Source organism: Podarcis filfolensis, assembly GCF_964270895.1.
Source record: "Podarcis filfolensis genome assembly, chromosome: 14".
NCBI classification, from domain to species: Eukaryota; Metazoa; Chordata; class Lepidosauria; order Squamata; family Lacertidae; genus Podarcis; species Podarcis filfolensis.
This window is the reverse complement of record NC_139616.1, coordinates 26,286,239-26,313,506: the sequence shown is the minus strand read 5'-3', so window position 1 is coordinate 26,313,506 and position 27,268 is coordinate 26,286,239. Positions and strand designations below refer to the sequence as shown.

At 45.1% G+C, this 27,268-nt stretch overlaps 2 protein-coding genes across 13 annotated transcripts in view; both read right to left on the bottom strand.

Moving 5' to 3' along the window:
- Nucleotides 1–27,268, bottom strand: part of MAP2K5 (mitogen-activated protein kinase kinase 5) — a 933,658-nt gene that overhangs the window by 155,488 nt on the left and 750,902 nt on the right. The gene's annotated exons all lie outside the window — the stretch shown is intronic.
- Nucleotides 3,372–26,635, bottom strand: KIF23 (kinesin family member 23). 12 transcript variants are annotated; one of them, XR_014541628.1, is made up of 25 exons: nucleotides 25,794–26,032; nucleotides 23,611–23,680; nucleotides 22,407–22,535; nucleotides 21,117–21,222; nucleotides 20,475–20,611; nucleotides 19,251–19,360; nucleotides 18,967–19,140; nucleotides 18,278–18,319; nucleotides 17,844–17,956; nucleotides 16,984–17,105; nucleotides 16,634–16,736; nucleotides 15,395–15,474; nucleotides 15,170–15,289; nucleotides 14,672–14,831; nucleotides 13,930–14,094; nucleotides 12,374–12,531; nucleotides 11,517–11,690; nucleotides 10,278–10,457; nucleotides 9,632–9,961; nucleotides 7,181–7,411; nucleotides 6,386–6,468; nucleotides 5,662–5,743; nucleotides 4,905–4,975; nucleotides 4,579–4,680; nucleotides 3,372–4,011 (listed from the first exon to the last, which is right to left on the bottom strand). XR_014541628.1 is itself a non-coding variant. In XM_083586358.1 (24 exons), exons 1-24 carry the CDS (start codon nucleotides 25,904–25,906, stop codon nucleotides 3,996–3,998), a joined length of 3,069 nt encoding a protein of 1,022 aa, XP_083442484.1. In that variant the 5' UTR covers nucleotides 25,907–26,032; the 3' UTR covers nucleotides 3,372–3,995. The 12 variants fall into 12 exon arrangements, 9 of the variants coding, with proteins under 9 accessions (XP_083442484.1, XP_083442488.1, XP_083442486.1 ...); XR_014541627.1 differs by lacking the exon at nucleotides 18,278–18,319 and having other exon boundaries at nucleotides 25,794–26,635; XR_014541629.1 differs by lacking the exon at nucleotides 18,278–18,319 and having other exon boundaries at nucleotides 18,967–19,137; nucleotides 25,794–26,031.

Below are 27,268 nucleotides of genomic sequence, written 5' to 3'. Positions count from 1 at the left end.
GACATTAAGGTCCCTGAGAATCAGACAGAAAAATGGAAGCCTCTTTTGAAAAGGAAGCAAATTATGGAACAGTGCAGACTTCCACCCAGCTCCCCTCTAGCCAAGGGAGGTCAAGACATGCAGCCGCTTAGCATCACCCCTGAAATATACTACATGCAGAAAACACACACACACACACACACACAGAGGTGTTAGCTTTCATTTTCCCCACCCTCCAGTGTCAGCAGAGACAACAACATCTGTTCCCATAACCGATGTGCAGCATTGTTAGCAGAGTAAATTGTGTGTCTTAAGAGGAATCTTTGTTGGGTAAACACTTTTGCTGCTGCTGTTTGCAAGGATGAACAAGACAGGCAAAGGAACAGGCGCCCAGGAGGCTGCTGTGTGATGCAGCCAATAGGGGCAGAGGCTGCACTCTGGCCTTTTCAGGTAGGATGCTGAGAGAATGGCTCTTACTTTATTTGCTGTTTTCTAATTGAGTGGAAGGCACCCTGGCCGGCATTCCTGAAAAAGAGGAAGAAGACAGGACATGTTGAGAGTGAGGGCAGGAGAGTTGTTAAGTGCAAGGCACAAGGGCACAAGGGCACAGGGAGGTCCATGACAAATGAGAAGAGCCTGCTGGATCAGGCCAATGACCCATCCAGTCCAGCATCCTGTTCTCAGAGACCACCCAGATGCCTGTGGGAAACCTTCAAGGAGAGCACAAGAGCACTCTCCCTTCCTGTGGTTCCTAGCAGCTAATATTCAGAAGCATTGCTGCCTCCAGCTCTGGAGGCAGAGCATAGCCAACGTTGCTGGTAGCCATCAACAGCACCCCTCCTCCATAAATTTACCTGATCCTCTTTTAAAGCCATCCAAGCTGGTGGTCATCAATGCCTCCTGTGGGAGTGAGTTCCATGGTTTTATGTGCTACATGAAGGACTTTCTTTTATCTGGCCTGAATCTTCCAACATTCAAGCTTCACTGGATGTCTGTAAGCAGTGCTTTTTTCCTGGGGGGGAATGCAGGAGTACGCACACCCCTAAACATTTTGTGAATCTAAGGTTGGCCTCATTGAGGGACAGTATTTCAATGAGTAGGAAAATGAGAGTACCTCTAAGCATTTTTTTAGGAAAAAAAGCAGTCTGCAAGTTCTAGTGTTAGGAGAGAGGTAGAAACGCCTTTCTCAATCCATTTTCTCCATGCAATGCCTTATTTTATAAATTTCAATCATGTTGCCTCTTACTCATCTTTTCACTAAACTAACAAGCCCCAAACACTGCAACCTTTCTTCAAAGGGGACTTGATCCCTCCCCTTAATCATCTTGGTTGCCCTTTTCTGAAACTCTGCAATATCCTTTTTCAGGTGAAGAAACAGACACCAATCTGCATATGCCAATTCAGCCTTCGCCAACTGGCACCCTCCAGATGTTTTGTATTAAATTATTTTATTTTTCAAAAACCAAAAAATTACAGATGTTTTGGTGTACACTTTCCATCAGCCCAAGCCAGCTTATTTGGGCTAATGGGAGGTTTAGTCCAAAACATCTGGAAGGCACCAGGTTGGTGCAGTTGGTGTTAACAGAGTAACACAGTTAAGAGAGCCTTCATTTGAACATCACCTTGCCTAAACATACATGCAACATACACTACCCAAAGCAGGAAACCAACCCAGCTTTATTCAATTCATTTTTTGGTGGATGCTGTCCTCTAGTGGAATCTAATAGGAAAGCTCATACGGCCTCTTCTGCTCAATTCATTAGGTAGCATCTCCAACCTACTTTAGGATACTATTATTCAGAGGGCTGCAGAGGAACCAAAAGTAGGCATGAAGTGAAATATGTTCTTGCAATTTAAAAAAAAAAAATGCAAATAGCACCAGCAAGGGTTGAGAGGTGAGAGGAAGCAGGAAAGGAAAATCTCTTCCCCTGCCTTGGTCATGGGGTAAATCCTTGCTGGATCAAACAAAAGCCCAGCATCCTGATGCCCCTGGGAAGCCCAAAAGCTGGACCTGAGCACAACAGCACTCTCTTGCATATATTCAGCTTACTGCCTTCAACACCATAGGAAGAATAACCGCAAACAACACTGATAGTCTTATGCTCCATGAATTTAATGCCCTTTTAAAGCCATCAGGGTTAGTGACTAGCACCGTATTTTATGGTAGCAAATTTGTTTTACGTAAGGGGCAGGAATGCCTGGTTAGTGCTCACTTATGACAGGGCCATTTCAGTGCTGGCTTCCCAGTTGTGGAATGCCCTCCCCAGTGAGGTGCACCTGTCTCCATCATTATTCACTTTCAGGAGTTTGGAAGCATTCCTGTTCACCCAGGATTTGGGCGGCTGAAGAAGACTGCTCCTGGCAAACCCAAGATCACTGAGTGGAAGAATGTTCTTAACTGTAACTGCTGTTAGAATGTTAGAATGTCATAACTCTTTTTATTTTCCTTTTCAAACTGTGTATCTGTTTGCTACCGTAGGCTCCTTTCCAGAGGAAGGGTGGGATATGAATTCAATGAGTAAATTTAGCACAGTTGCATCTTATGCACAATTGAAAACCAAACAGCTAAAATTGTGTAAATTAAATGCATGCAAGGAAAAGAGCTTTAAAGCTCTTTTTGTGCTGGGTTTTCCCTATGTGGAAAGCACTTTTAAGCTGTCTGCCTTGCTTACCAGGCAAGTCCTGCTCAGCACACAGGCTCTAGGGTGCTCTCACAAGATCTTGCAGGAACTTGGGTGGCCTCAAGAGCATCCCAGAGGCCACGAACTGAGCAGGACTTACCCAGGAAGCAAGGTAGCCCTCTGCCTTACTTGGGGAGGCAAGTACCACTCGGTGCACTAGCCCCAGGAGCATGCTGGCACGGTGGCAGTTACACACTATACCTGGAACAGAACTCCAGCACAAGATCAAATTGTAATGCAATACATGATGAGTGTCTGTCCCCAATCTCCCAACATTCAGCTTCGTGGAATGAGCCCATTGGGAGTCCAAGCATTATGAAAAAGGGAGAACAAAATCTTTATCTGCTCCATACCACCAGTAATTTTTATACACCTCTAGCATGTACTCGCCTTTTTAAACTAAAACGCCCCAAGTATTTTAATAATTCCTCATCAGGGAATGTTCATTCCCTTGAATGTATTGGTTGTGCTTTTCTGAACCGTTTCCATTCCATCTCTACAAGTTCCTCTGGCAGCTGGGGCCAATCCTGGCTATGTTACAGGGAGAATAAAGTCATGCCACATCAAATGCCCCTTCGTTTTATCAACAAACTTCACCCCAGATGACAGGCTGTGGCCATTTCCGTCTCGATGACGTCAATGGGAGGGGAGAAAGCTTTTTTAAAAGTACTGCCAGATATGTTAGAAGTAGACGAGGAAGACCACAGAATGCAAGATGCTGTGAAAATTTATTGGCAAATTCAGCCCTTTAAAATATACATATATATCACACGTGAATATAGTCACCTTCCTACACAGATGTCTACTCATCGTGCCCCGTTACAATCATGCATAGCAAACAAAACAAAGAGAGAAGGTAGCCAGCACTGAGAGCCCCATCCTTCCCACTGCTCAGAATACATTGGCAGGAGAAGGCCTTCTCCACCGGTTTGCAGGGGCACAGATGCTCCCAGTCTAAGGACAAAGCCATTCCCAGCTGAAAGCTTGGGCAGGACTGCCAGGACTGCCATTCTAAACAGGCGTCAAGATCATTCTAAAGTGCATCAGGACAGCTAAATAAATAGCAGCACATTTTTAATACAGTCTCATAAAAATACCCATAAGAAGACAAAAAAGGTGGCAAGGAACACAGCTGAGCCCTATGCAATGGAGTCTTATATCCAGTCAAGAGGTAACAGAACAAAACAAGGTTGTCTTCTTCAATGCCACAACAGAAGAGAGCCAAAGGAAAAGAAATGTACTTTTATTATATATTTGGCTCTTTCCTTGCCTAGCATATGTAGGCTTGCAAATAATCCCTTTGCCAAAGAAGTCCTAGGAGGAATCTCCAACAGTTCATGGTTTTCTGCGCCTGCAAAGGAAAGAAAGGTTTGTGATCATCCCTCACACACACCAAAGTTGGAAGGTCATGACTGATGTAAAATTCTCAGCGCACAAGCAGAGCCCCTTGCGATGAGGCAGCCCCCAAAACCTTCTGGTGCCCCCGCAGAGACTCCTGCAAGAGGCTATTTCTGGCCCTTTGGCTCCCAGGAGCTGCCGTCAGATCCCAACATCTCCCCCACCCCTACCCAGCAGACAAAACATTCAAGAAAAGCTTTCTGCAGTTGAGCCAATTGGTCAGGAGGGACCGACGTAGGGAGCAGCAACTGCCCAAGGCAGGGCAGGATTCGGCACCCCAGAGGACAAAAAAGGATTCTAGCCTGTGTGGCTGTAAAATATATGTGAGCAACACCCAGCAAGGAAATCCAGAAGCCACTGAGGGGAGGGGGTGCAGAGTATGAGCAGGCTTCCTTGTCCTATGGAACATCCTGCCTTCTCTGTAACTCAAACACAGCACTACCTTACAGGTTTCTCCAGGTCCTGATGATAGCTTTTCCCCACTCAGAACTTTCAGTAACCTTTTCTTTTCTTTTTTTACCTCTGATGCCCTCTTTCCTGCCTGTTAACATGTCTTGTAAAACTGCCATGTTTTCGTCCCCTGAGCTGAAGAGATCACTTCCACAGCTTGGTCGGCACCTATCTGCAAGAGGCCAAACCTCAATAATAAACTCTGCCCCCTCTGCCCCACACCCCAAAGCCAGCATCTCCCAGGCACAGCTCCTGTTCGTCTTCAGGCCCTAAGCAGAAAGCCTGGTTCTGGTTCCAAACCCAGCTTTCTCAAGAACACAAAGCTACAAGCTTAGGGAAGCAGAAAGCCTTGTTCAGTATTTAGGAGTGAGGGGTGAGAAGGAGAGAGAAACATACTTGGGCTGAGCATGGTGCTGGTATCCAGGCCCCAGGTGAGAGCCTGCCTTCATCTCCACTGCGACAGAACACTGGACAGAGAAACACAGAGAGACCACATGGGATCAAGAGGCAACTCAGCAGCAGGCTTTGCTGCTCACCCCCCACCCTGGGTTACACCAGGCCTAATGCAGTGGTACCTCGGGTTAAGTACTTAATTCGTTCCGGAGGTCCGTTCTTAACCTGAAACTGTTCTTAACCTGAAGCACCACTTTAGCTAATGGGGCCTCCTGCTGCCGCCGCACCGCTGCTGTGCAATTTCTGTTCTCATCCTGAAGCAAAGTTCTTAACCCGAGGTAATATTTCTGGGTTAGCGGAGTTTGTAACCTGAAGTGTATGTAACCCGAGGTACCACTGTAATAATAATAATAATAACACCAACAGTAACAAAAAATATATACTTGTATATTGCTCTATACCTGTCAGGGCAATTTACAACATAAAATCACAAAATACATAATAAAAACGACAACCCAATAATCCCCCCTTCCACAGCACATTTTAAAAGGGCACCAGATGGCAATCAGCCAAAGACCTGGTTAAAGAGGAAAATTTTCGCCTGGCACCTAAAGGTGTATAATGAAGGTACCAGCTGAACCTCCCCAGGGAGAGCATTCCACAAACAGGGGGCCACTGCAGAAAAGGCCTGTTCTCGTATGGCCACACTCCAGATCTCTCATGGAGGAGGCACACGAAGAAGGGCCTCCCTGGAACTTACTCTTGTTTCTACATCTGTCCACTCAGACTCTGTACCCTCCTCTGCAGGTGAACGGCTGGAGGGAGACGATCTTCGCTTGCGGCTGGAAGAAGCAAAGGAACATCAGTTGAGGGGAAGCTGTGTCCAGCTGATAGAAGCAAGCCACAATAGGGCGCCTGGCTGGTTCACAAGCCAAGGCCTTCAAGGTCAAACCCCCTGTCCAGAGGTTAGGTGAACTAGTCACAGATTAACGGGTAGGGGAGCAATACCTGCCCCCCACATCAAGACTGCCATCATTTTCTGACAACCATTTTTTTGGTCTGTTTACTGCGTATTTTTATACCTTGATCTCAAATGGAACTTGTTTTAAGGATAGTTCTATGTTTGTATTGAATTTTATGGCTACTCATCTGGAAAAAGCAAATGGTTAGTTTAAAGGATTGCTCATCAAACCTGATCCTGCCCTGAAAACTTCAAGTCTGGTCAAATCCACTGGGAGATGCACTTCTTGGCCTTGCAGCAGCAACCTGCCTCATATTATTTACTAGCCTTGGGTACACAGAGTTCTCCAAGTGGCTTACAGCGTATTTAAAAACATAAACATAAATACTTTATGTCATGATACTAAGTTACAGCAGTCTCACTGGGCCCTCCCCCTACTCCCAGGAGCAAGAGAAGCCCCATGAATGGACATCTTGGTTCTGTGCGTTTTAAGAGGGCAAGAAAACTGGGCTAGAAAACTCACCCTGTTGGAGACTCTTGCTTCAGGGTCTCTATCTCTGTGAACTGGACTGCCTGGCCACCTCCTCTGGTCTTGTAAACATCACCCTATAAGACAGGAACAGTGAAGAAGCTCTTTGCATGGTGAGGGGGGCAGCTGAGGTTCCTACTCTTGCATTGTTTTAACTGTGCTCCATTTTTTCAGATATATAGATCAGGCCACACCAGTCTAGGAAGCCTAGCCTGGGTTTGAAGGCAGTGAAAATGTAAATTGATACAGTAGAATCACGTCTTGTGGGCTGCATTCTAGGAAGGGCATGTATATGCTAAAAACATACCCCTAAACTGCCCCCAGGCAACCATCCCTGCCTTTCTTGCCAAGCTCTGGGATGCTCTCACAATATCTCACAGGGCCATCTGAGTTCCCGTGAGATCTCACAAGAGCATCTCCGAGCCCAGTAAGCAAGTCTGAGAGATTAAAAAGCACTTTCCATGCCAGGAAAACTCAGTGCAAAAGGAGCTTTGGAGCTCTCTGCCCTGCATGCAATTAATTTCTGGGATTTCAACCGGCCAGCTTTCAATTGCCCAAGGTTGAAATCATGCCAGTTAACGGTGCACAATATGCGACTGTCATTTGTATGCATCTCTCCACACGCCCCTCTGCTCTAAATGTGTAGAATTCTAATGGCCCCACGAGAGTTCAGCTGCTTTGCAGCCCAACAAGCCTCAAAGTTTGCTTGGAGGACTTTCTTAGAAAACAGGCACACATTTGGGAAAGCTCCCTTGCCTGCCTGCCTGCTTGATTGCTGGCCCCCTTTACCTTGATGAGCTTTGTCTCAATCTCCCCGTCGGAAGCCAGCTCCTGGTGGGTCAGCATGTACTTGTCACACTTGGCTAGGGCCTTCTCGTTGGCAGCCGCCACTGTGATGGAGTGGGGGACGTGGGGCTGCATGACTGTCTCAGTCTGGACATTGGAGGGAGGCTTGTGGTCCACCCATCTCTCCCCGGCTGAACGAGAACGCCTGTGCCGGATGCGAACTGGCGGAGCATTCTAAGTGGGTCCCAAAAGGAAGAGAGAGATGCAAAGGGGATGAGCAGCAAATTTCACCCAAGCTTATCTTTGGAGAGCCAAGTCAACAAAGCAATTCAAAATCTTTAGTCACTTTATTCTCATCCCCAACTCTTAAGATATCCCTTCAGTGTCATGCATAAATCTTATAGGTGCAATCGTAGTATTTTGGGGAGGGTGGAAGAGCTGGAAAAGGAAGAGCAAAGGATAACAAGTAGTCTTGATTTTAGAGCAACAGTGTTGAACGCAGGCACATTACCAGGCTGGGGGCAAGGAGGGTGGGGTCAGTCCATGGGCAAAACTCTTCAATTCCAATAGGCCAAATCAAGTATGCACACAAAAGACAAGACAAATGCAACACCCCCACCTGCAAAGATTTCCTAAGTTGGCTGAGCATCAAACGTTCCTGCCTCTTTGCCTTTTGCCCTGCTGATGGACACTCAGATTAAATGCTCCAGAGGTAAAATGCTGTTTCACAGCCACACAGGGAGTGGGGAGGAGAAATGTTGGGACAAGGTAACCTTTGCTCTCAAGTAGGCCTGATCACCATTATAAGGTCCAACAAGCTGCCCTGGCCACCAGGTTTTCCCAGGACAGTCCTCACCCGCTTGTGAATCTTCCAATGCTTTGGACCACAGCTCCCATTAGCATGACTGCTGGACATGTACTCAATGGGAGCCACCATAAGCATCTGTGTAATGTGGCTATAGAGCAACAGGAACCCAGAAGACCAGCTTGGGGAGGGACCATGTAGTTCAAGAGCTTTGGATGCAGAAGGCCCAGGACTACATCTATGGTATTGGTTGTTGGGAGGGTCAAACTAGAAGTGACAGGAAAGGCCCCTCTCATACCAGAGCACATTCTGGGCTAGAGGGACAAATAGCCTGGGCAGCTCCATGCACTTATAATTCCTTTCTCATGAAGCCCTTGATGCAGGGGCAGAGAGGAAGGCAAGGGGGGGGGACCTCTGGCCTTCCACATTGTTGGACTACAAGTCCCATCAACTCCAACCTACATAGCCAATGGTGAGGACTGATGGGGGCAGGTGGCTCAACCATGGGACAACCCCACATTCCTCACATCCCGGAAAACCTAAGTAATAAGATTTCATTGGGGTGTATCCAATGCTTGTCCTACACAGAGTAGACTCATTAAAGTTATTGGGCATGACTCACTGAAGCTCATTAATGCCAATGGGCCTACTCTGAGTTGGAGTAGCATCAGGTACAGCCCATGAACTTTGCCTTCCATAGTCACCTATGCTTAGCCTACAACACTGCATTGTAGCAGCCTTGTTGCCCACAGTGGCCACTGTCCCATTTCATGGAACTGGCCTGTTAGTTATACTGGTCCACCCAGCACCCCAGGGCTCTAGAAGAACCTTTCCCAACCTGGTGCCCCCTAGCCTTCTGGACTACAACTCTCATCAGCACGGCTAATGGGAAAGACGGGTGCAGATTCACACAGTGTGACACAAACACCACTGCAACCTGTCAGAGGCACTTTCCAAAGTTTTGATTGCCCTTGATTGATGCAGAGAAAGAAAATCAATAACTCTTGATTGGAGGCATGTACAGTATAAGTTTTCTGATTTACAGCTAATTTGCATCAACAGGCTGATCTCACTATTTGAAGACGTTTAAGCAAGCTGATGTGTGTTTGGGACTGGCTGGCAACAGATTTAAGTGTGTGCTTTAAACAATCCCAACTGAAAGAGATTTCAACTATTTGGAAAGCTACCTCATAGCAATTTAAAGCAAAAAAGATGCAGGTTTTACATGTTGAGAAGTCTAGCATACAACATATTTCAGATCTTTATAATGGAGAGTCAATTAAAAGTAGCTACCCAGCCCCAGATGCGGGAAAGCTTACAGCCATGGGACAAGCAGAGTCTGGCTAGAATCCATTTCCTAGAAAGGTTTTGTTTGGGCTCCAAAATTAAGTCCCAAACTGGTCTGTGAGCTTAATTCAGGTGGTCCACACTGTGTCTGTGGTGCAGGTGAAGGTGGGAGATAGCAGATTAACTATGCACGTTGATTTTTAAATTTTTATTTTTTCTTTTAATTCTTATATATTGTATTCTCACGATTTTGCTTTTGCTGCGCTCTCCATGGCTTTCGGGAGATGGGGAAAGGCAACGTTTGAGCCACTATGCCAGGCTCACCCCAGCATCAAGCCCCAGCTAGGAGGAGCAGCACTAACCCTGCAGCACAGGTCCTCTTCTACCTCTAGAGCCTCTCTAGCGCTGGGGACCTCGAGGGCGCCGGTCCAGCACATGCCTCGCCTTCTGTCTGACATGGCACAGTGCCTAGCTTGCTGGAGCTCCTGAGGTCTACTCCTGCCTTTGGGCACGCCACTGCCACCACCGCCGGGGTGCTTGCTGCTCTGAGTAGGCGTCCTCTGCTCCCATTCCGAGATGCAGGAGGCCACTGAAATGCTGCTGCAGGAGTTAGAACGCCTGTGCAGCTGTGGCTGGCTTGCGGCAGGCAAGTTGGTGGTGTTAGGGAGCTGAGTGACACAGGGACTAGAAAACTGAAGAGAGGTGCAGTTAGCAAACAAGGAGAGGGGAGAGAGAGTCAGTCAGCCCCCAGATTCCGGCACAGGCAGACACCCACCGTGGCCCCCAGATCTACCGGTCTGGATTAAGCAGATTTACAGAGGGTTTGGGGGAAAGAACAAAAGCAGGGAACAGACGCAGGGACTCGGCGCACTCGCAGCCAAATTCCCTTACTGGACTACAAAATCCCCTAGCCCCAGAAAGCCTCCCAGGCTGAACAGTTCAGCTTCTCTAATGCTTCTGCCCGACGCACAGACAAACACACATAAGAGACACTTAAAGACAACCTACAGGGACTGGGGGAGGCGACAGGGACCTCTGCAGGGGCTTCTCCCGATCCTTCTCCCGAGAAGGCCGCTCCGGTTTGCTGCCCTTGGGTTCCGTGACAATGGCTTTCAGCTGCTTCAGTTTTTCATCTTTCACCCAGAGCTTGTTCTGCATCTCCAGCTGCTTGGCTGCCACCCGCCGCTCCTGCGAGAGAGAGCCAAGTGGTGCTAGAAAGGGCTCCGGACAGGACCACAGGAAGAGAAGATGCTATGGGCCCATGGAAGAGGACATGTTACCCCCGCTAAGAGCCCTGCAAGTATTGAGCAGCAGCACAAAGACTGTCTTTCCTGTGGGGTGGATACCACAATCACACAGATGAATGATTCCCTGGGCCCTTGGTGGGGGTAGATAGGATCCCCTTTTGCCTGGACCAGAGAGTCAGTCATCAAAGCTTTTGGGGCATACAGACTTCCTCTTATCCCTTTCATATTGTCCCAGTAGAGAAGAGACTGTGGGCTGCTGGGCATGGTACAGACACCCAAGGATGCCTTTGCAGCCATGATAGAGAGGAAGAGAATGAACGAACGAAAGTCCTCAACATGTCATGGACACCCAAAGTACCTTTCTCCTGGTCAGGCTTGAGGGGGAAAACACACACAAACAGAAAAACCAGGAACAAAAATCAATATATCTCATGCACACAAATAAGCAGAGGACCACATAGATCAGCAGGTACTTCCCAAATTAGCCAGGAGTCCAACAGCTCAATTCCTTCTTCATAGGAGGCAGAGCAGAGAACTAGGAGGACTGCATTAACCCTTTCCTGCCAGCTCTCATACGATATATGATATCTTTACTGTCATTGTCCCAAGCAGAACAATGAAATTGAAAAACTACATAAAACTACTACAAAACTACATAAAACATTCAAAAACCCCTAATGCGTAGCAGGGAATGGCTCAAATGATCTCCAGCACTGCCTCATGGTAAAATGACAGGGAGCAGGGAGTAGCATAACATCTGCCTTGCAATACAAAAGGTCATGGCTTCCAGCCCTGGCATGTCCAGGTAGGGCTGGGAAAGACTGAAACCCTGGTGAGCTGCTGGCAGTCAGTGTAGACAGTACTTAGTTAGATGAACCAATGGTCTGACTCATTATGAAGTGTGCTAGGAACTTTTGCCTGGAAGCATTCGGATTGTGTCTCAAGCAGCTTGCCTCCAAAACAGTATTTAGCCCAGTGTGTGGGCACACACAACACTTACGCATTCCTTCTCCCACTTCATTGTTGTCTCCGTCACCATGCCTTGCAACCGTGCTTCAAGGCGGCGCTTGTCAGAAACTTGTCTCTGCAGCTTCTGGCTCTTGCTTTCCAGCTCCTGCTGCAAGTTGCGCTTCTCCTCTTCGTAAATTGTTGTCGTTTTCTCCAGTATCTCGATCTGGTAAGATAAAGTCCACTTTCTGTTCTGAAAACTTCATTTACACACCCCCATGCTTCCATATCCACACCCACCCTTACATCCAAAATAGAGGGGAGGTTTGGGGGCAAAGAAAGAACCTGCACTGCAAATGAATGTCAAAACATGCATAATTTGCAACTGTCAGGCAGGTGCAAAGAGGACACCCCTGTTTCAAGATGACAGCCTCAAAAATGATTGCCGCTGGACAGCAAGTCAAAAAAGCTATCATACTTGCAACTTCTAGGTTAGCATAGTGCTCAGCAAGTTACAAGAGTTCCACTTGCACTGGGGTGGGGAGAGGAGAACAGGGATCCTTTTGCAGGCTGAGAGCCACTCCATCCTGTGGGCAGCAGGGCAGCAGTCAGTGGTGGGCAGAACCATAGAGACTCTTATGCACAAGCCACACTCCAGCCATACAAAAACCAGAGAGCTCTCTCTCTCCATGCACACACACAGCATTCTCAAGTTTTAAGGACACATTCCAGCCAGGCAAACACCCTCAAGGAGCAGAGTTAACAGGGGTGGGTCCTGGGTAGCATCCTAGGGGCCAGATGAGGAATGCTGGAGGGCTGCATTTGGCCTCTGGGCCTGAGATGCTGCACTCCTAGACTTATATGAAATAGCCCACATGTTTAAAGAACATAAAGGCACAGAACCCAAACCTTGTATTCCAGAGTTTTTGCTTTCTTTTCTAGGCGTTCAATCTCAGTTTTCTGGGCTGCTATAAATTTGTCTCTCTCAGCCATTTTAACTTGTGCATAGTTCTCCTTGGAGACGATACTGGAGTCAAGCTCCTGAAGCATCCCCTTGACAGAATGCACTGCAACAAAAGAAAAAGCAATCTGCATTACTGACTGGATTAGGCCAACTCGCCAGGGAAGCCTGGGTCATTCCATGGGAGCAATGTCATGGGAGGTGTGTTTCTAAGACCAGAGTAAAAGCGTAAGGCTCCCTTACCATTTTTGCCCTTGGAGGATAGATGTTGTTTATACAATCTTGTTACATTTATATATATATATATATTGTATGTTATATATGCCATTGTCATATTTTGCCATGTTATTATGAAATTCAGTGTTTGCTTCAAAATGCCCTCCTGTTTTCTTTATTGTAAACTGCTTTGAGAATGATTTCTTTGTGGAAAAGCGGCATGCTAATAAAATGAAGGAATGTCCCCAAGGATGTGGAAGCACATTTGTAAAATGGGAATTATGTGGAAACCCTCATGTGACAGAAACCAGAGAAGAAGACAATATCAAAGTGCTTCAGGTGGCAGATACTAGGAGAATTCACTACCAGTTGCATCTTCTGATCAGAAAATAAGGCATCCCTGCTTAGAATCTGAAGCATCAGATTCTTGGTAGTCAATCTTGGTAGTCAAATGTCTTGGTTGTCGAACAAATCAGTTCCTGAATGCCGCAAACCTGGAAGTGAGTGTTCCAGTTTGCAAACTTTTTTTGAAAGCCAAACGTCCAATGCGGCTTCCAATTGGCTGCAGGAAGCTGCTGTAGCCAATTGGAAGCCACACCTTGGTTTTCGAACTGTTTTGGGAGTCAAACTGACTCCCAGAACTGATTAAATTCAAGAACCAAGGTAAGACTGTATAAGCAAGAAGACTACAATGCCTAGATATCCAATGAAGCTGAGGGTTGGATGATTCAGGAAAGATAAAATAAAGTGTTTCAACACACAGTTAAACTACGGAACTCACTCAGACAGGAGGCAGTGATGGCCACCAACCTATATGACTTTAAAAGAAGATTAGACAAATTCATGGAGGCGGCTATGAATGGGAATAAGCCATGATGGCTATGCTCTGCTGCCACAGTTGGAAGCAGCAATGCTTCTGAATACTAGTTGTTGGAAACCAGAGAAGGGGAGAGTGCTGTTGGGCTCAGATCTTCCTTGAGTGTTTCCCACACTCATCTGGTTGGGCCACTGTGAGAAAAGGATACTGGACTTGGTGAGCAATTGGCCTGATCCAGCAGGCCCTTTCTTGTGTTCGTAAGATGATTTTTTTAAAAAATGGAATAGCTGAGGCGTGGTGCCCCCCAGCTATTATTGGACTCCAACTCCCTTCAACCCCAGCCAGCGGCCAGGGAGGATAAGAAGTAGACTTCAGCAGCAACAGGAGGGCACCAGGTCAGTTACCACCAAGGCTGAAGTCGCCTGAGCTGCCTGCATAACTACTTTTGGTCAGGAGAGTCATACAGCTCACCATTTTTGGTGAACTCTTCTGACAGCATCTGCCGGATGCGATGCCGTTTCTCAAGCACTTCGATCAGTCGAGGAAGGGTCTGGTCATCATGGATGTCCAGAAGCTCGCAGGAAGACATTGGGGGGAAATTCTGCAGCAGCACCTCTGTGATAGACCGCTCCCGATCTGCAAGAGACAATGAAGTAGCTGTTTCAAGAACATGTCTTGGCCAGGGCTCTGGCAAGCTCCCAACAGGAGGAATAGCTGCCAGGGTGCTCTGTACAGAGCCTGGATCCCAGGTGCATGGAGGGTTGCTAGAACAGGGCACTCTGTTAATTCAAATGCACGCCTATCAAGATAACCACAAAAAAGATCTTAAGGGTTAACACACACACACACACACACACACACACACACACACACACGTACGTACATTCTGGGCCAAACCTCATATTATACAGTGGCTGAAATGCAACAATACCCTGATGCCTCCTGTGAGACAGGACTGGCTCTGCAACAGAGGAGGGGGAGAAAAGGGTGGTGGTTTAACCCTTTTCCTTCCAACACACCTCCTGCTGCTCTTACCCAGCTAACATTGAACGCGAGAACACAGGTCCAGAACACCATGTTCAGGCAGTTCTGTGTATGTGTGTACAAAGCAGGAAGGCTTAAGACAGGTGAATAAGCTAGAATGAGAAGTCTATGTTGCTGGTTGCTTGATAAGTGCCACTTTGGGCACTCTAAGCAGCCTCTTGTGATTTACCTCCATCAATCGGTCCACCTCGGATTTCCAGCTGCCGTGAAAGCTCCTCCCGAAAGGCCTGGTTCTTAAACCGTCGACCAGGGATCAAGCCGCAGACTGGCTTCTCAGCAGGCCTCGCAACCTCTACTTCTTGGGTGAGCTCTGCGAATCGCAGGACTTGCTACAAAATAATGATATAAGGGAGTATGTAGGATCTGGTACTTTACAACACAATTAAACAGGAAATGGAGACATTAGTCAAGCCTAATTACACACCAACAGATTTGTGTATGCAAGATCTAAGGATTTCACATTATTTTCTCTCTCTCCCACCCATCCTATAACACACAAGCTAATTCTGCTCTAAAAGGTAGTTCCACTATAGAGCAGGTTTGTGCTTCATTGTTTGGGTCAACCAGCCTCCTCAGATGTAAAGTTCTTATAAATAAAGGTAGCCCTCCCCTCCATCCCAATTTCAGCAAGATGAGAGCAAGGAAGCTCAAAGAAGATTTAGATTACCAAACTCTCATCGTAGTCTTCAGCCTTTGGGTTCACACAGACTATCATGCGCACTTTGCCTTCTCCATCAAAGTAGTTCTTGAAGAGATGGGTTAGTTTAGAGTCTCGGTAAGGGACCATCTAAAGAAGAAAAAAGTCCTTAAGTTCTAAAGAAGAAAAAAGTTATCAGGAAGAAAGACTGCCAGGGGATAGGGAGACGCACAGAAATGGGCAGCAACCACACACCTTGTTGGTCCCATAAGTTTGGTTCTCCCGCAGAGCTTCAATACAGGTCCTCAGCGTCATTAGGGACTGGTTAATATTACCTGGAGGGGAGAGGGAAAGGTGTAGCCCATTATTCACCCCAAACCATGCCCTAGTCACAACACGTGGTGTGAAAAAACAGGGACATTTTCATACTGTAAGTTTCCTGCTCTCAGGAGAGTAAAGGGCACTTTCTATGCATTTGGCCCTCTCAGACTGGACTGAAGTGGAGGCTAGCCAGTTTGGGCAAATGTGGCACTGCCCTCAACCAACCCCCACTGTCTTCTTAAATACATCCAGTCCAGGGGATTGAACTGTCAGCCTCCTCTTCCTGAAACTCAGAAGAGAACCTTTTGTACAGGATTAATCAGCCAATATATCAAAGCCCAGTTTCATTTCTTTCAGTCCATTGTTATTGTCCAAGGGTTTCCCCTCAGAGGCTGTGGGATCTCAAGTTCACTGGAAAACCTTTTATCAGCTCCTTCTCCAAGACAGAAAATCTATCACAGGCTGCTACTGTGACAAGCCATTATTTTGGTTAAACTCCATTTAAGAAAGGCATAAGGAAAAACGTCCCTGATGGCCTTAACCTGCCCATCATTGCCACCTGCCAATCATCCAAGAGGACAAAGCAGAATCAGAGGTTAGCAGGGTGAGTCAAATACTCTGCTCACTCTCCTATGTACAGTAAGAAAAGCCTGTTTTCTCTGGCAGAGTAAGGACATTTACTGGGGATTTAGAAGTGCTGTCAGTGGAGTTGGCACACACAAGCTGCACTCTAGTTGTTGCTTGGGACATCTGAAGAGAGCCAGCCCACCGGCACTAGAGACAGGCTGGCAGTGCTCCTGGCTTAAATCCATTGCAGCAGAGGTTACCATTTCTCTTCTTGATAAGCTAGAGGGTGGGAAACAATCCCCACCCTCTGATTGTGAAAACGACCCAAGTCCCTGCTAAGGGAGCGGATCTAGAGAGAAAAGGTGGGGGGGACGGGACAGAGACCCTCCTTTGTAGTCACAAGGCAGGGCACAGTCTGGGCCAAGTTAGCCCCGCCTACTCCTGGTGGGGGGGCAACCCCAAAGGAACTGAAATGTCCTCCTTGCTCTATCAGAGAATACAGTTTCCCACCGGGCTTCAAAGGAAAGCTTTCATGAATGGGGCTACATTTCGTTTTCATGCCCGAAAAGGGTGGCAAAGCTTGGACAAGGAAGTCACAACCCCTACCTGCTTCCCGTAGTCTGTTCCCTTCTGCTTTGGTTCTGTTTGTTCTCTCACTCCCTGCTAAGTCAACCAAAGATAACTGGCTGAAGGTTATCAGCTCTCTGTCCTGCAAGAGAAGGGAAGGAGTCACAGTTTTAATAAAGAAACAACCACAATGAGAGAAAAGGATCTTCCTCCACAAGTTGGAAAGAGCAGTAGCTCTTTCAAGGCCTTGGTTGGGAGATCTATAACCAGCTCCACATCCCATACCTTGGCTATCAGATGGGAGTCATTTAATTGATCTACCTCTTAGGAATGGGTTGGGGGAGAGAAAAAAGAAGCTGTGCTTTCACCTTAGCTCCTCTTGATTTTACCTGTAGAACATTATCCCCACTGGCATCAAGTGGTGCCTGGGCCAGTTTGATCAGGAACACACTATGGGAACGGCTGGATTCACGATTGAGCTGAGTGTTTGCAATGCGCCTCTTCTTTTGGCCTGTTGGTAGAAAGCAGGAAGAAGTCCTTTAATCTAGCAGAGACTGAACACATAGCAATCAATAGCATTCCAGGTATAGCTGAAGGTGGTCCAAGCTAGAAAAACATACAGGAAGAGGAAGCCAAAAGGGGCAAGGCTTGGAGCACCCTTTTTCCCCCAGGAGAAAAATTCAATATATTTGGGGAGGGATGTTTTGTTTGTGTGAGTGACAGCTTAAGGAGGATGTGGAGGATTTATCAAGTTGCAAATGACACGGAAACGATTTTCTCCCTCTCCTGTATCTGGAAGTTGGGGTTAATCAATGAATTTCAATGGCAGGCAATACAGAACAGAAAAAAGGAAGCACTAGACACAATGTGTGACTTATGGAATATGCATGAACACAAAACAGGGCAATTAGCTCAAGTGGTTTTTAAAAGGTGTGAGACAAATTCATGGGATAATGCAATCAATGGCAATTAGTTATGCCAACTGTGCTTTCACAAGGACTGGGTATTGTCCCCCACCCTCAGCAACTGATTTTCAGGGTGGGGCTAGTCCTGTTGAATTGTGCCCTACTGCTTGGGATTCCTATTGGCACCTGACTGGCTGCTCTTAGAAGACAAAGAACTGGACATTATGAACCCTCTATCAGGGCTCAAATGGACAGGAACAGGAAGCTCTGTGCCAGATGTTTTCCTCTGTGGCAGTCCTCTGCCACAAGGGCAGCACTTCGGAGGAGTCCAGGGAGTTTCCTACCTCTCCAGAAGACTTCAAAAGCTTCCTCTGTGGATTTGACTTCCACCTCCGTGCATCCTGCAACATACATGTTGTGATTCTGATCCTCACGGAGAATTTTGGACTGGGGAAGTCTGTAAGAGTGAGGGTGTCAATGAGAGTTGGCCAGCACCAACATACTTATTGCTAGCAAGGGGAAGCCAAAAACTAACCACGCCAAGGTCAGCTACAGCACAAGCTGCCATGCAGGATTAGCTTATTCGGGCAAGAAGGGAAAGAGAGGGAAGGTCAAGCCATTCAGGCTTCATATAGGGAGGGAAACGCTCAGGTACATGTCAGCTATCAACAACAAGCTGCAGGGAAGAAAAGCCAATGGGAGACATCACACCAGTTTCACTAAGTGCAAAACAGCCAACTGCACATTAACAAGAGGAAAATATAACCTGTGCACATACATAAAGTCAGCACTTCGCACTGGAGTGCCACAGCTGCTCCACCTAGCAAAGAAATTACAAGTGTTACAGGCCCACACCGCCTTTCTCCCACTACACAACCCTTTTCAGAGCATTTTCCCAAGACATTTTCTGCTTTTGGAATGTATGCCTGTGAATTTTAGGTGAAGTTGTGGCAGAATTTGTATGTTTTTGGAACATTCCTAAAAGTCTGTTTTGGGGTTACTTCCTATGTAGGCAGCCAGCAAACACCAGAGTTTGGAAGACTTTTGTTTGTGGGCAATGCCAGCCTCAGAAAAAAAGGAGTGTGCTCAGTGATGCTTCTGCATAACCCTTGACCAAAGATGTCGAAGAAATGTTGACGAAGAGAATAGTGCCTACGCCAAGGCTAGGTAAGACCCATATTGGTACCAAAGCTGACTTCTGCAATGCATCTGTAAGCATGACACTGCTTCACAGTAATGTTCACTATTACAGAAACATTTCCTCAATACTACCTCAGCCCAATGTTCTGGAAACAGACACAATCCATTTGTTCCCCAAGGCATAAACCACCAGATCTGGAATCTATATCCAACTTTACTTTTTGGAATCCGAAACACCAGACCACAATTCTGTCACTTACATTCCATGTAGCTATAATCTGGTTAGCTGTCAGATTCAGAGAGCCAGGCTGAAGGAAGTTTACTCACTTTGGTTTGATGGGGTCAAAGGGGCCTTCATCCAAAAGGTCATAGATGTAGTTGTTATAGATCTCGATGTAGGAGACAAACACACTGTAAACATTGTCTTCATCAACTTCTTCTGCTTTGCAGTTGTTTTGGACATTGATCATATCAGCTATTTCAGGGTCAATTTGCCGCCTGCTTTTAAAATAAAAAATTGCACAGCAAGTTGAAATTTTGATATATTTGACAACGGATTTATGGCAGTCCCTGATGGGATGAGGGTGCCCCAGCCGCCTATTGCTACTTACTTGTTAGATGGAGTTTTCGGAGTCTGAAAAGCTTCTCGTTTCTGACGTTCAAGTAAAGCATCAACATCACACTGCACCTCAACCCCATTCTTATCATCCAGCTTGAACACCTGAGGTAAAAGGTTTTCAGAAATAAGGTAAGTCTTTCCAAGAGGAAAGTAGCAATTTTATTTTACTAATAGTGTCACAATTAGGCTATTGGCCAGTGGTCTCTGCTATCTCAGACCAGACCTTCTAGACCTGAGAAGCAGGAACGACAGCCAACACCAGCTGAAGATTTCTACTCAAACTCACATCCTTCAAAATTCACGTGCCTGGACCTTAAGATCAGCTGGGGTGGGGAGCGGCAATGCTGATTCAGTCTTTGAAGGATGCCAGGGGGCTATGACCCACCACAGGACCTTCTTACTGATAGCCCTGCCCCACACCTTAGGAACACCTCCCTCTTCTGTCATACTTTGTCATTCTGTTGGGTCTGCACAGAGACAGGTATGTGAGATATTGGTAGTTTTATATTTTAATTATGGGTGAAAAGTTGGGAATGGGAAGAGTTGATCTCACTGTATTTTATTTAAATTGTTGTTACAAACCCCAAGCTTATTGATTTGATGTTTATCTGTTACATTTAGGTCCCACTTTTCCTTCAAAGAGCTCAAGGCAGCATACATTGACTCCTCCCTATCCTATGTTACCCTCACAAAAACCTTATGAGGAAGGTTAGGCTGAGAGATAGCAACTGCCCAGGGTTCCCCAGTGAGCTTCAAGTAGCTGAGGGATTTGAACCCTGGCTTACCCTGTGCTGGCTGTCATCTTCACATTTATGATGAAGGGCAGGAAAGAAATTTTATAATCAAGCCTGTCCAACCAACAACAAAAGTTTCTAACATTCATGATAGGGAGCACTGATTCAGAACTCGTCAGAAAATATGAGATCTACACATTGAACTTTTGCTGTTGATTGTTTCCCTTTCATCTCAGTTTGCCTTTTACAAAAAGAAGCACAAACTCTATTAGCTACAGAGTAAGCAGTAAGTGCAAAAGAGACCCTTTGAACTCCACCCAAGTGGTTTGCAGGGGGCTATCCTGCCTTCCAGGACTCTACCTACATTGTGTGTCTTTAAATGCAATGCATCCCAACCTGTTCATTCAATAATTTGTAAGTTAAGCATTTGGCAATGGCAACAAAACCGTTTACACACCAAGACTTGGTAGGAAGAGACTTACGTATCGTTTGGCCTGCAGAGATCCTATGCTGTTGAAGATCATGTCTAAGCAGCGAGGAAGCAGGCCACCGTCACCAGGAGAACCAGTCATGGTGTAAGTTTTCCCACTCCCAGTGACACCGTATGTAAAAAGGAGGCCTAGGAGTCAAAGAGAACATATTTTATAGGCAAATGTCTACTTCATCCTTCTGTTTCACAAAAAAAACACTTTGGCTGACAATGAATCAAACTGTACCATAAATGCATACTATCCAAACAATACAACAGAGGCAGGAACAGAGAAAAACAAACTTTAAAAAGCTTTCTCTGCCCAGCAGGGTCAAAACAGATGTCAGTTTCAAATAAAGATTTCTTCAGCCTAGGTGCAGCTATGAAGAAGGAATTTAAAACTTCACCGACCTCCAGAAAATGAAGTATTTTATTCAATTAAGATTGGATGATCTATTATAGGTGTATTTGGGCTGAAGATACTCCAAACCATATATGCTTTTAATCAGTACAAAATAAAGTAGTTCCTAATTAATATTTGGGCAGTTATAGCAGAATGTGCAGGAGGAGCATTTAGAAAGTTTAGCAAGTTTAGAAAAAGAGAGATCAGTGGTTAGATATCAGCTAGAGCATGAAATGTTCTATCCTCTCGTACCATTTTTCCCATGAATCAGATCATCCACTAGAGGTTTGGCAACAACATCAAACACATGTTTCTGAGTCCCACCGACATTAAAAACCTCTTTGAATGAATATTGAACCTGAAGAGGAAGACAACAAGCTGTTATGAAGCAACAAGCAAGCACTTTGCTGCTGTTTCTAGACCGTCTTGCTTCTATTAATTTAGAAAAAAAAATATTGATTGCTTACTCAGAAAACTCTAAGCACGGTATGTAATAAAAATATTACTAAAATGCAGATAAAATCAGCAAAACTCTCTGAAAAACAAGCAAATCTAAAATAACAATCAATAACACAGAGATAAAAGCAGTAAAATGTTTAAAAATACACATAATTTATATCTAGATAGGCTTGCTGAACTAAAAAAAGGTTTTCAATAGACATCTAAAAATAGATACTGGGACTCCTGCCTAATGTCTGATAGAGGATATTTAGCATTGCTTCAGCATATTAATTCCTAATAAACACATTTTACTCTAATTTCCCCCAAGATCCTATTAGCTCCCCATCTCAAGCAGTAGTGGAGCATAATCAAGGGAAGCAGCAAGCCTCTGGCTACCAGCTGCTGGGGAGAAGTGGTAGACTACTATTTTTAAAAATATATATATATTTATTAAAGTTTCAAAAAAGTTACAAAAATAAGAAACAAAAAGAAACAAAAAATACAAAATACAGAAAAGTAAAAACAAATCAATCTTTCCATGTCTTGTCTTTCATTTACTTGTTTCCCTGACCTCCTCACACCTCCCTTTTTTGTATTCCAGTTCAATTAGTTATTTCAGCAAATCCTTTCCATTTTTGCTTTTATCTTAATAATTTATCTTAATATATTATAACTTTACATTCTCACCTGTTAACAATCCATTTTTACATACTCCTTTGTAACATTACTGCTAAAACCACATAACTTCATTCCAGCATCCTTCTAACATTCCTTAATTTTACAATGTTTCTGTAGATAGTCTTTAAATTTAGTGGTAGACTACTATTGTTCTCATGCATGGCTTGTGGGCTTCCCAGGGGCATCTGGTTGTACACTGTGGGCTACTGAACTAGGCCATCCTTTGGTCTTATCCAGAGGATCTCTTTGTTATGTCCCATGAGAGGGGCACTTGTCCTCTCATTACAAGTTTTGCCTTTTACAAAGCTTTAATTTGTCCTCCAGGGAAGAAACTTCCCTGCAAGCGTTAAGGATCCAAATCTAAACCCAACAGAACCTCAGTTTTCAGCTTCTGGTTGCTGGCCACTTTCCAGCAGGCTTTACCTCCTTATACTCCCCATTGCGGAAAATTCGGTATCCATCTGGTGGGTGAACCTGGACTGTTGTGGTATTGATCACTTTTACGCAGCATTCTTGGTCTGGCACACTGAGTGGGCGCAGCCGGCAGTACACCTGAGGAAAAAGTGCTTAGAAATGTCACAGCTTGCAGATTCCAAGTCTTAATAAGCCTAGCAGGTGAGATAAATGAAACTTCCACCACTAGCCCCCATTTTAGGAGGAAAAGAGCCCACTACTAGGTAGCCAAAACAAAAGCACCAAAACAGCAGGTTGGGGGGGGGAGGGACCCAAGGTTTGCATAAATATAAAAGGTGTTTCTGAAAGAAACTAGAGGACCACACAAAAATAGCTTCCAACAGCTTGAATGGCATGTAATGTTGACTGACAGACATCGAACTGACAACCAAATGCAAGAATTAAGAAAATGCTGGAAAGAGAGGAGGCAACAACAAAATCAATTTCCTTGGATCTATCATTAAAATAATTTCTTTCTGTGAACCAAGAAATTTGCCCTCAGGGCTGGAAGTGAGGACTTCCCACAGAGACAGAAATACAAGATTTTTAATGTAGCTGGGAATCAGACAAAAATCCTAAAACATATTTCCACTTATTGCTCTCACAAAGGACTGTGTGACAAAACTAACGAGCATCTTATAGCATCAGAAAAATCAGCCAAATTAAAGCTCAGCTGTCATCACAGGCCATTATTCTTTTAACACATGTTTATATACCTAAACCAGTCTAACCACTGATGTATTTATGTGAAAGGATCCAAGGTGGGATCTCCCTGACCTAGGAGAACAAAGTTCAAATTCCCACCTGATCGGGAAATGCAATGGGTGACCTTAGGCCTACCCCATATGGTAGATGTGTGGGCAATATGGAGAGTGGGAGAGCCATGAATGCCACCTTGAGTATCTTGGAGAAAATGTGGGATAGAAATAAAAGTAAATAAAAGTAGCAAAGCTGTGAAGGGAACCTCTGACTGAGACCTCAATTAACTGTCATAGAAGATAAGGGGTGGAAGAGAGAATATTCATGGGAAACATGAAGTTGTGCCCATATTTGCTTACAGACTCTGCCTATGTTGATCTGCTGACAGAGCATCTCACCTATTCATCAAGAAAAACACACATCACATGAGGTTTGCATTTACATCCCATGCCCTTCCCCTGTATCAGCCACTTACCCCAACAGGGTCCTTCAAATTGTTGCTAGATCCATTTTTCTGCCCAGGCTTCCTTGGAGTTTTGCTTTTCCTGGAAATGAAAAAAAGAAAGATCATCAGGCAAGTCAATGAAGAACCAAGGCACACAGGAGACAAATAACCTGACTGCTCTGGGATCAGTGTGACAACAATGCAGAAGCACGCTTCAAGTCACCATGTCAACCCCAAGTCATGTGAAATAGTTTTCATTGATAAGAACAGCTGAGGCAGAAAGGCACTGCACTACTAATGCTACTTAAACAAAATATCACATACAGAACATTTCAATTTAGAAGATATGCAATCCCACACACCCCCTGCTTCTCCAATATTGTGGCTTTCAGCTAAAGGCAATCTAGAATGGACTCCAGGACAGTCTTAAATGCTCTGCTAGAGTTGAAGTGCATGTAAAAAAAAAAAAGAATCTCAAACACAGAGGAAACTAGAGACAGGAGGAACAGCAGAACACACATTTATTTTGTTTATATCCCTCCACTCTATTAAAAGAAAAGGTAGTCAAGGTGGCTGGTTAACAGGCACATTCATCCCTTCTGGCCTCTGCCGGCATCATCTCCTGTGCTCTTAAAAATTAGATAGCGAACTGGTTCACATGTTAACGTTAACCTGTGTAAAGGATGGCTTCACAAACATAACTGCTTTGTTCCTCCCCAGCTCCCAGTTTTGTTGCACAGAGGAAAGAAGTCAGACTCTGGAATGCTTCTGCCTTCATATGACACAGATGATGCCTGGAGAGGAGCATCATTTATTTTAAACTAGCATTTCATGGCAGGAACCTGTTGCTTTTAACTATTGTATGATCCTAGTATCACAGTGCTTATAAATGATAGAAGTGCATAAAGTTGAAGGTCATTACTGTATAAGAATCTAACCTTTTTTCCTTTGGCATTTGTCACTCTGGAAAAAGCTAGTAACACTTTTTTGTAACACGGTTTAGAGATATGCCCCTGATTTAGTTAAGTAGCATGCATAGATTATGTAGTTGCTTGTTTAGAGCATTTCTACCCTGCTCTTTAACCAAAAAGGCTCCTACAGCAGCTTACTAAAAACACAGTCTCTGCCTACAAGCTTACAGTATTAAATACATGTCACAAAAGGAATTGAGGAACAAAGAGGAGAAGAAATAAAACAAACTCAGGCACCAATTCTTATAAGTCTATTAGCAGCTCTTACTATGGCTAGCTAGAACAGAAACAGTTCAGGGCCAGATACAGCCCAGCTTCCAATCTCTCCTGTTAAGACAGCCTGCTACCAAGCAATACAAATACAAGAGAGAATCTCTCATATATAATCTACCCTATTTATATAAATTGATATACAGGTTATAGAGAGAGAGATTATATGCATATGCATCTGAGAATTTTTTCAATGTTATTTCATTTATGAATCACTTCTCACTAGGCATCCCAAAGCAATTTTCAATATAATTACTTAAGCAGAACAGTTACATAGGTAATAGTGCTAAAACCATTGCATATATAAATCAATTCAAATCTAAAACAGATACCATCTCTCTCTCTCTCTCTCTCTCTCTCACACACACACACACGATTTTATATACACACAAGTAATTTTTAGTCTTTTAAATGTGTTCATTATTTTGTGTTTCAAATTGCTGCTAGCCATATCTGTAAATCTCACTGAGACAGTGCTTTAGAAAGCAATTAATTAATTACTGTACAATAATAATAGGCAACTATCTATATAAACATATGCGTGTATATGTTAAAACATCTTAATTTAGACAAGTCTACCCAGATACATAAAACAGTGGTCTGTATTCTAATCTGTTTGTCGCTGCTTTTTATTTTTTTCAACGTTTTAAATAGTTGTTGAACTGTTTATACCCATTTTTTTGTTTTATACTTTTTGTAGATAGTTTAACAAAGTTTGCAATCAAGCAGCATATATATTTTATGACATATAGATACAGAGAGAGCTAGAGAGATAATGAATGCAGACTAGTACATGAGATAAGTATATAAGTACATCTCAGACATGAATCTGCACGATATAAGGGAGCTTTTGTTCGAGGAAAATAGTAAGGGAAAGAGGAAGGGAGGGAGAACTTTAAAGGGAGGGCTGGGGGGCCTCTGGCTGGGGGGCCTCTAACTAGGCGCCACTCCACCCCGCCCCGGGTCACTCACGCGGCCGCCTTCATCTCGCCGAGGCCGCCCCGCTCGTCCTTCTTTTTCTCCCTCTCGCAGCCCTCTTGGCGAAGGTTCGGTTTGAACGTTCCCTCCCGCTTCCCAACATCCATTGCGCGGCCCGCTGTTATTCAAATCCAACCAATCAGGATAGAGCTAGGGAGGGAAGGGGCGGGGACAGGACAGCGGCCCTTCGCCGCCTTCAGCCTTCACTCCTTCTCTGCTGTCACCGCCTCCTTGCTTATTGGCCCTTGTTTCTTTGTCGTGGCGCGAGTTTTTTACCTCATAAAGCAGCGCGCGGGAAAGGGAGGGAGACCAACCGCCCCGTCTCCATGGAAACGGGAAAGCCAAGTGAGCTCAGGCCTTAACGAAGCGGGCTAGGCCCCAGATGTGCAAATCTGGTTATGAACGTAAAAAAAGACTCAAGAGGGACTGCTGCGACGTTAAAAAAGTAAACTCCCTCCCTCTCATATACACAGCATTTCTCCCGTTGAAAATAGGGACGTCCCATTTCACAATGATAATTTTACTTTTTAAAACCCACATATTCCTACTGGGTTGTTTCAGCCACTCTGGGCAGCTTCCAGCATATATAAAAACATAAAACAAACTTTCCTATACAGGATTGCCTTCAGACGGCTTGGGGGTCAGATAAGGCCATGACCTCCAACATTTCTCGAATGAAAATAGGGGCACCCTAAGCAAAAGCGGGACATTCCAGGATCAAATCAGAAACCAGGACAGCTGTCAATCAGGGATGTCCCTGGAAAAGAGGGACACTTGGAGGGTCTGCTTTCTCTCTCTCTCTCTCTCTCTCTCTCTCTCTCACACACACACACACACACATATATACTGTGATAAATGCTTCACAAGAATCTTTGCTGTTTTTGGTGTAAAGTAACAGCAACACACGGGACACAGGTGGCGCTGTGGGTTAAACCACAGAGCCTAGGACTTGCCGATCTAGAAGGTCAGCGGTTCAAATCCCTGCGACGGGGTGAGCTCCTGTTGCTCGGTCCCTGCTCCTGCCAACCTAGCAGTTTGAAAGCACGTCAAAGTGCAAGTAGATAAATAGGTACTGCTTCAGCGGGAAGGTAAACAGTGTTTCCGTGCGCTGCTCTGGTTCGCCAGAAGTGGATTAGTCATGCTGGCCACATGTACGCCGGCTCCCTCGGCCAATAAAGCGAGATGAGCGCCGCAACCCCAGAGTCGGTCACGACTGGACCTAGTGGTCAGGGGTCCTTTTACCTTTACCTTTTAACACACATTTCTCTATCCCACCATGTCAGAGCTTTTACAAGGTTAGTTTGCCTGGAGGTGACCATAGGTGCCCGCTTGAAACAAACTCAGATCAAACTGTGGTTTCGGGTCCTTGATAACTAAGCACAGTTAGAAGAAGAAGAAGAAGAATTTATACCCTGCCCATCTGACTGGGCTTCCTCAGAGTTTCCTATGTTTGGAAGGAATGGGAAACT

What these genes read in the sequence shown, in the direction of transcription:
- KIF23 (XM_083586358.1), bottom strand. Translation starts at nt 25,906, where the DNA reads ATGGATGTTGGGAAGCGGGAGGGAACGTTCAAACCGAACCTTCGCCAA. An exon ending in ATTTGAAGGACCCTGTTGGG is followed by an intron (nt 22,536 to 23,610) that starts GTAAGTGGCTGA and finishes CTTTTTCCTCAG; the next exon opens with GTGTACTGCCGGCTGCGCCC. An exon ending in TTTGACCCCATCAAACCAAA is followed by an intron (nt 18,320 to 18,966) that starts GTGAGTAAACTT and finishes TTTCTTTGCTAG; the next exon opens with GTGGAGCAGCTGTGGCACTC.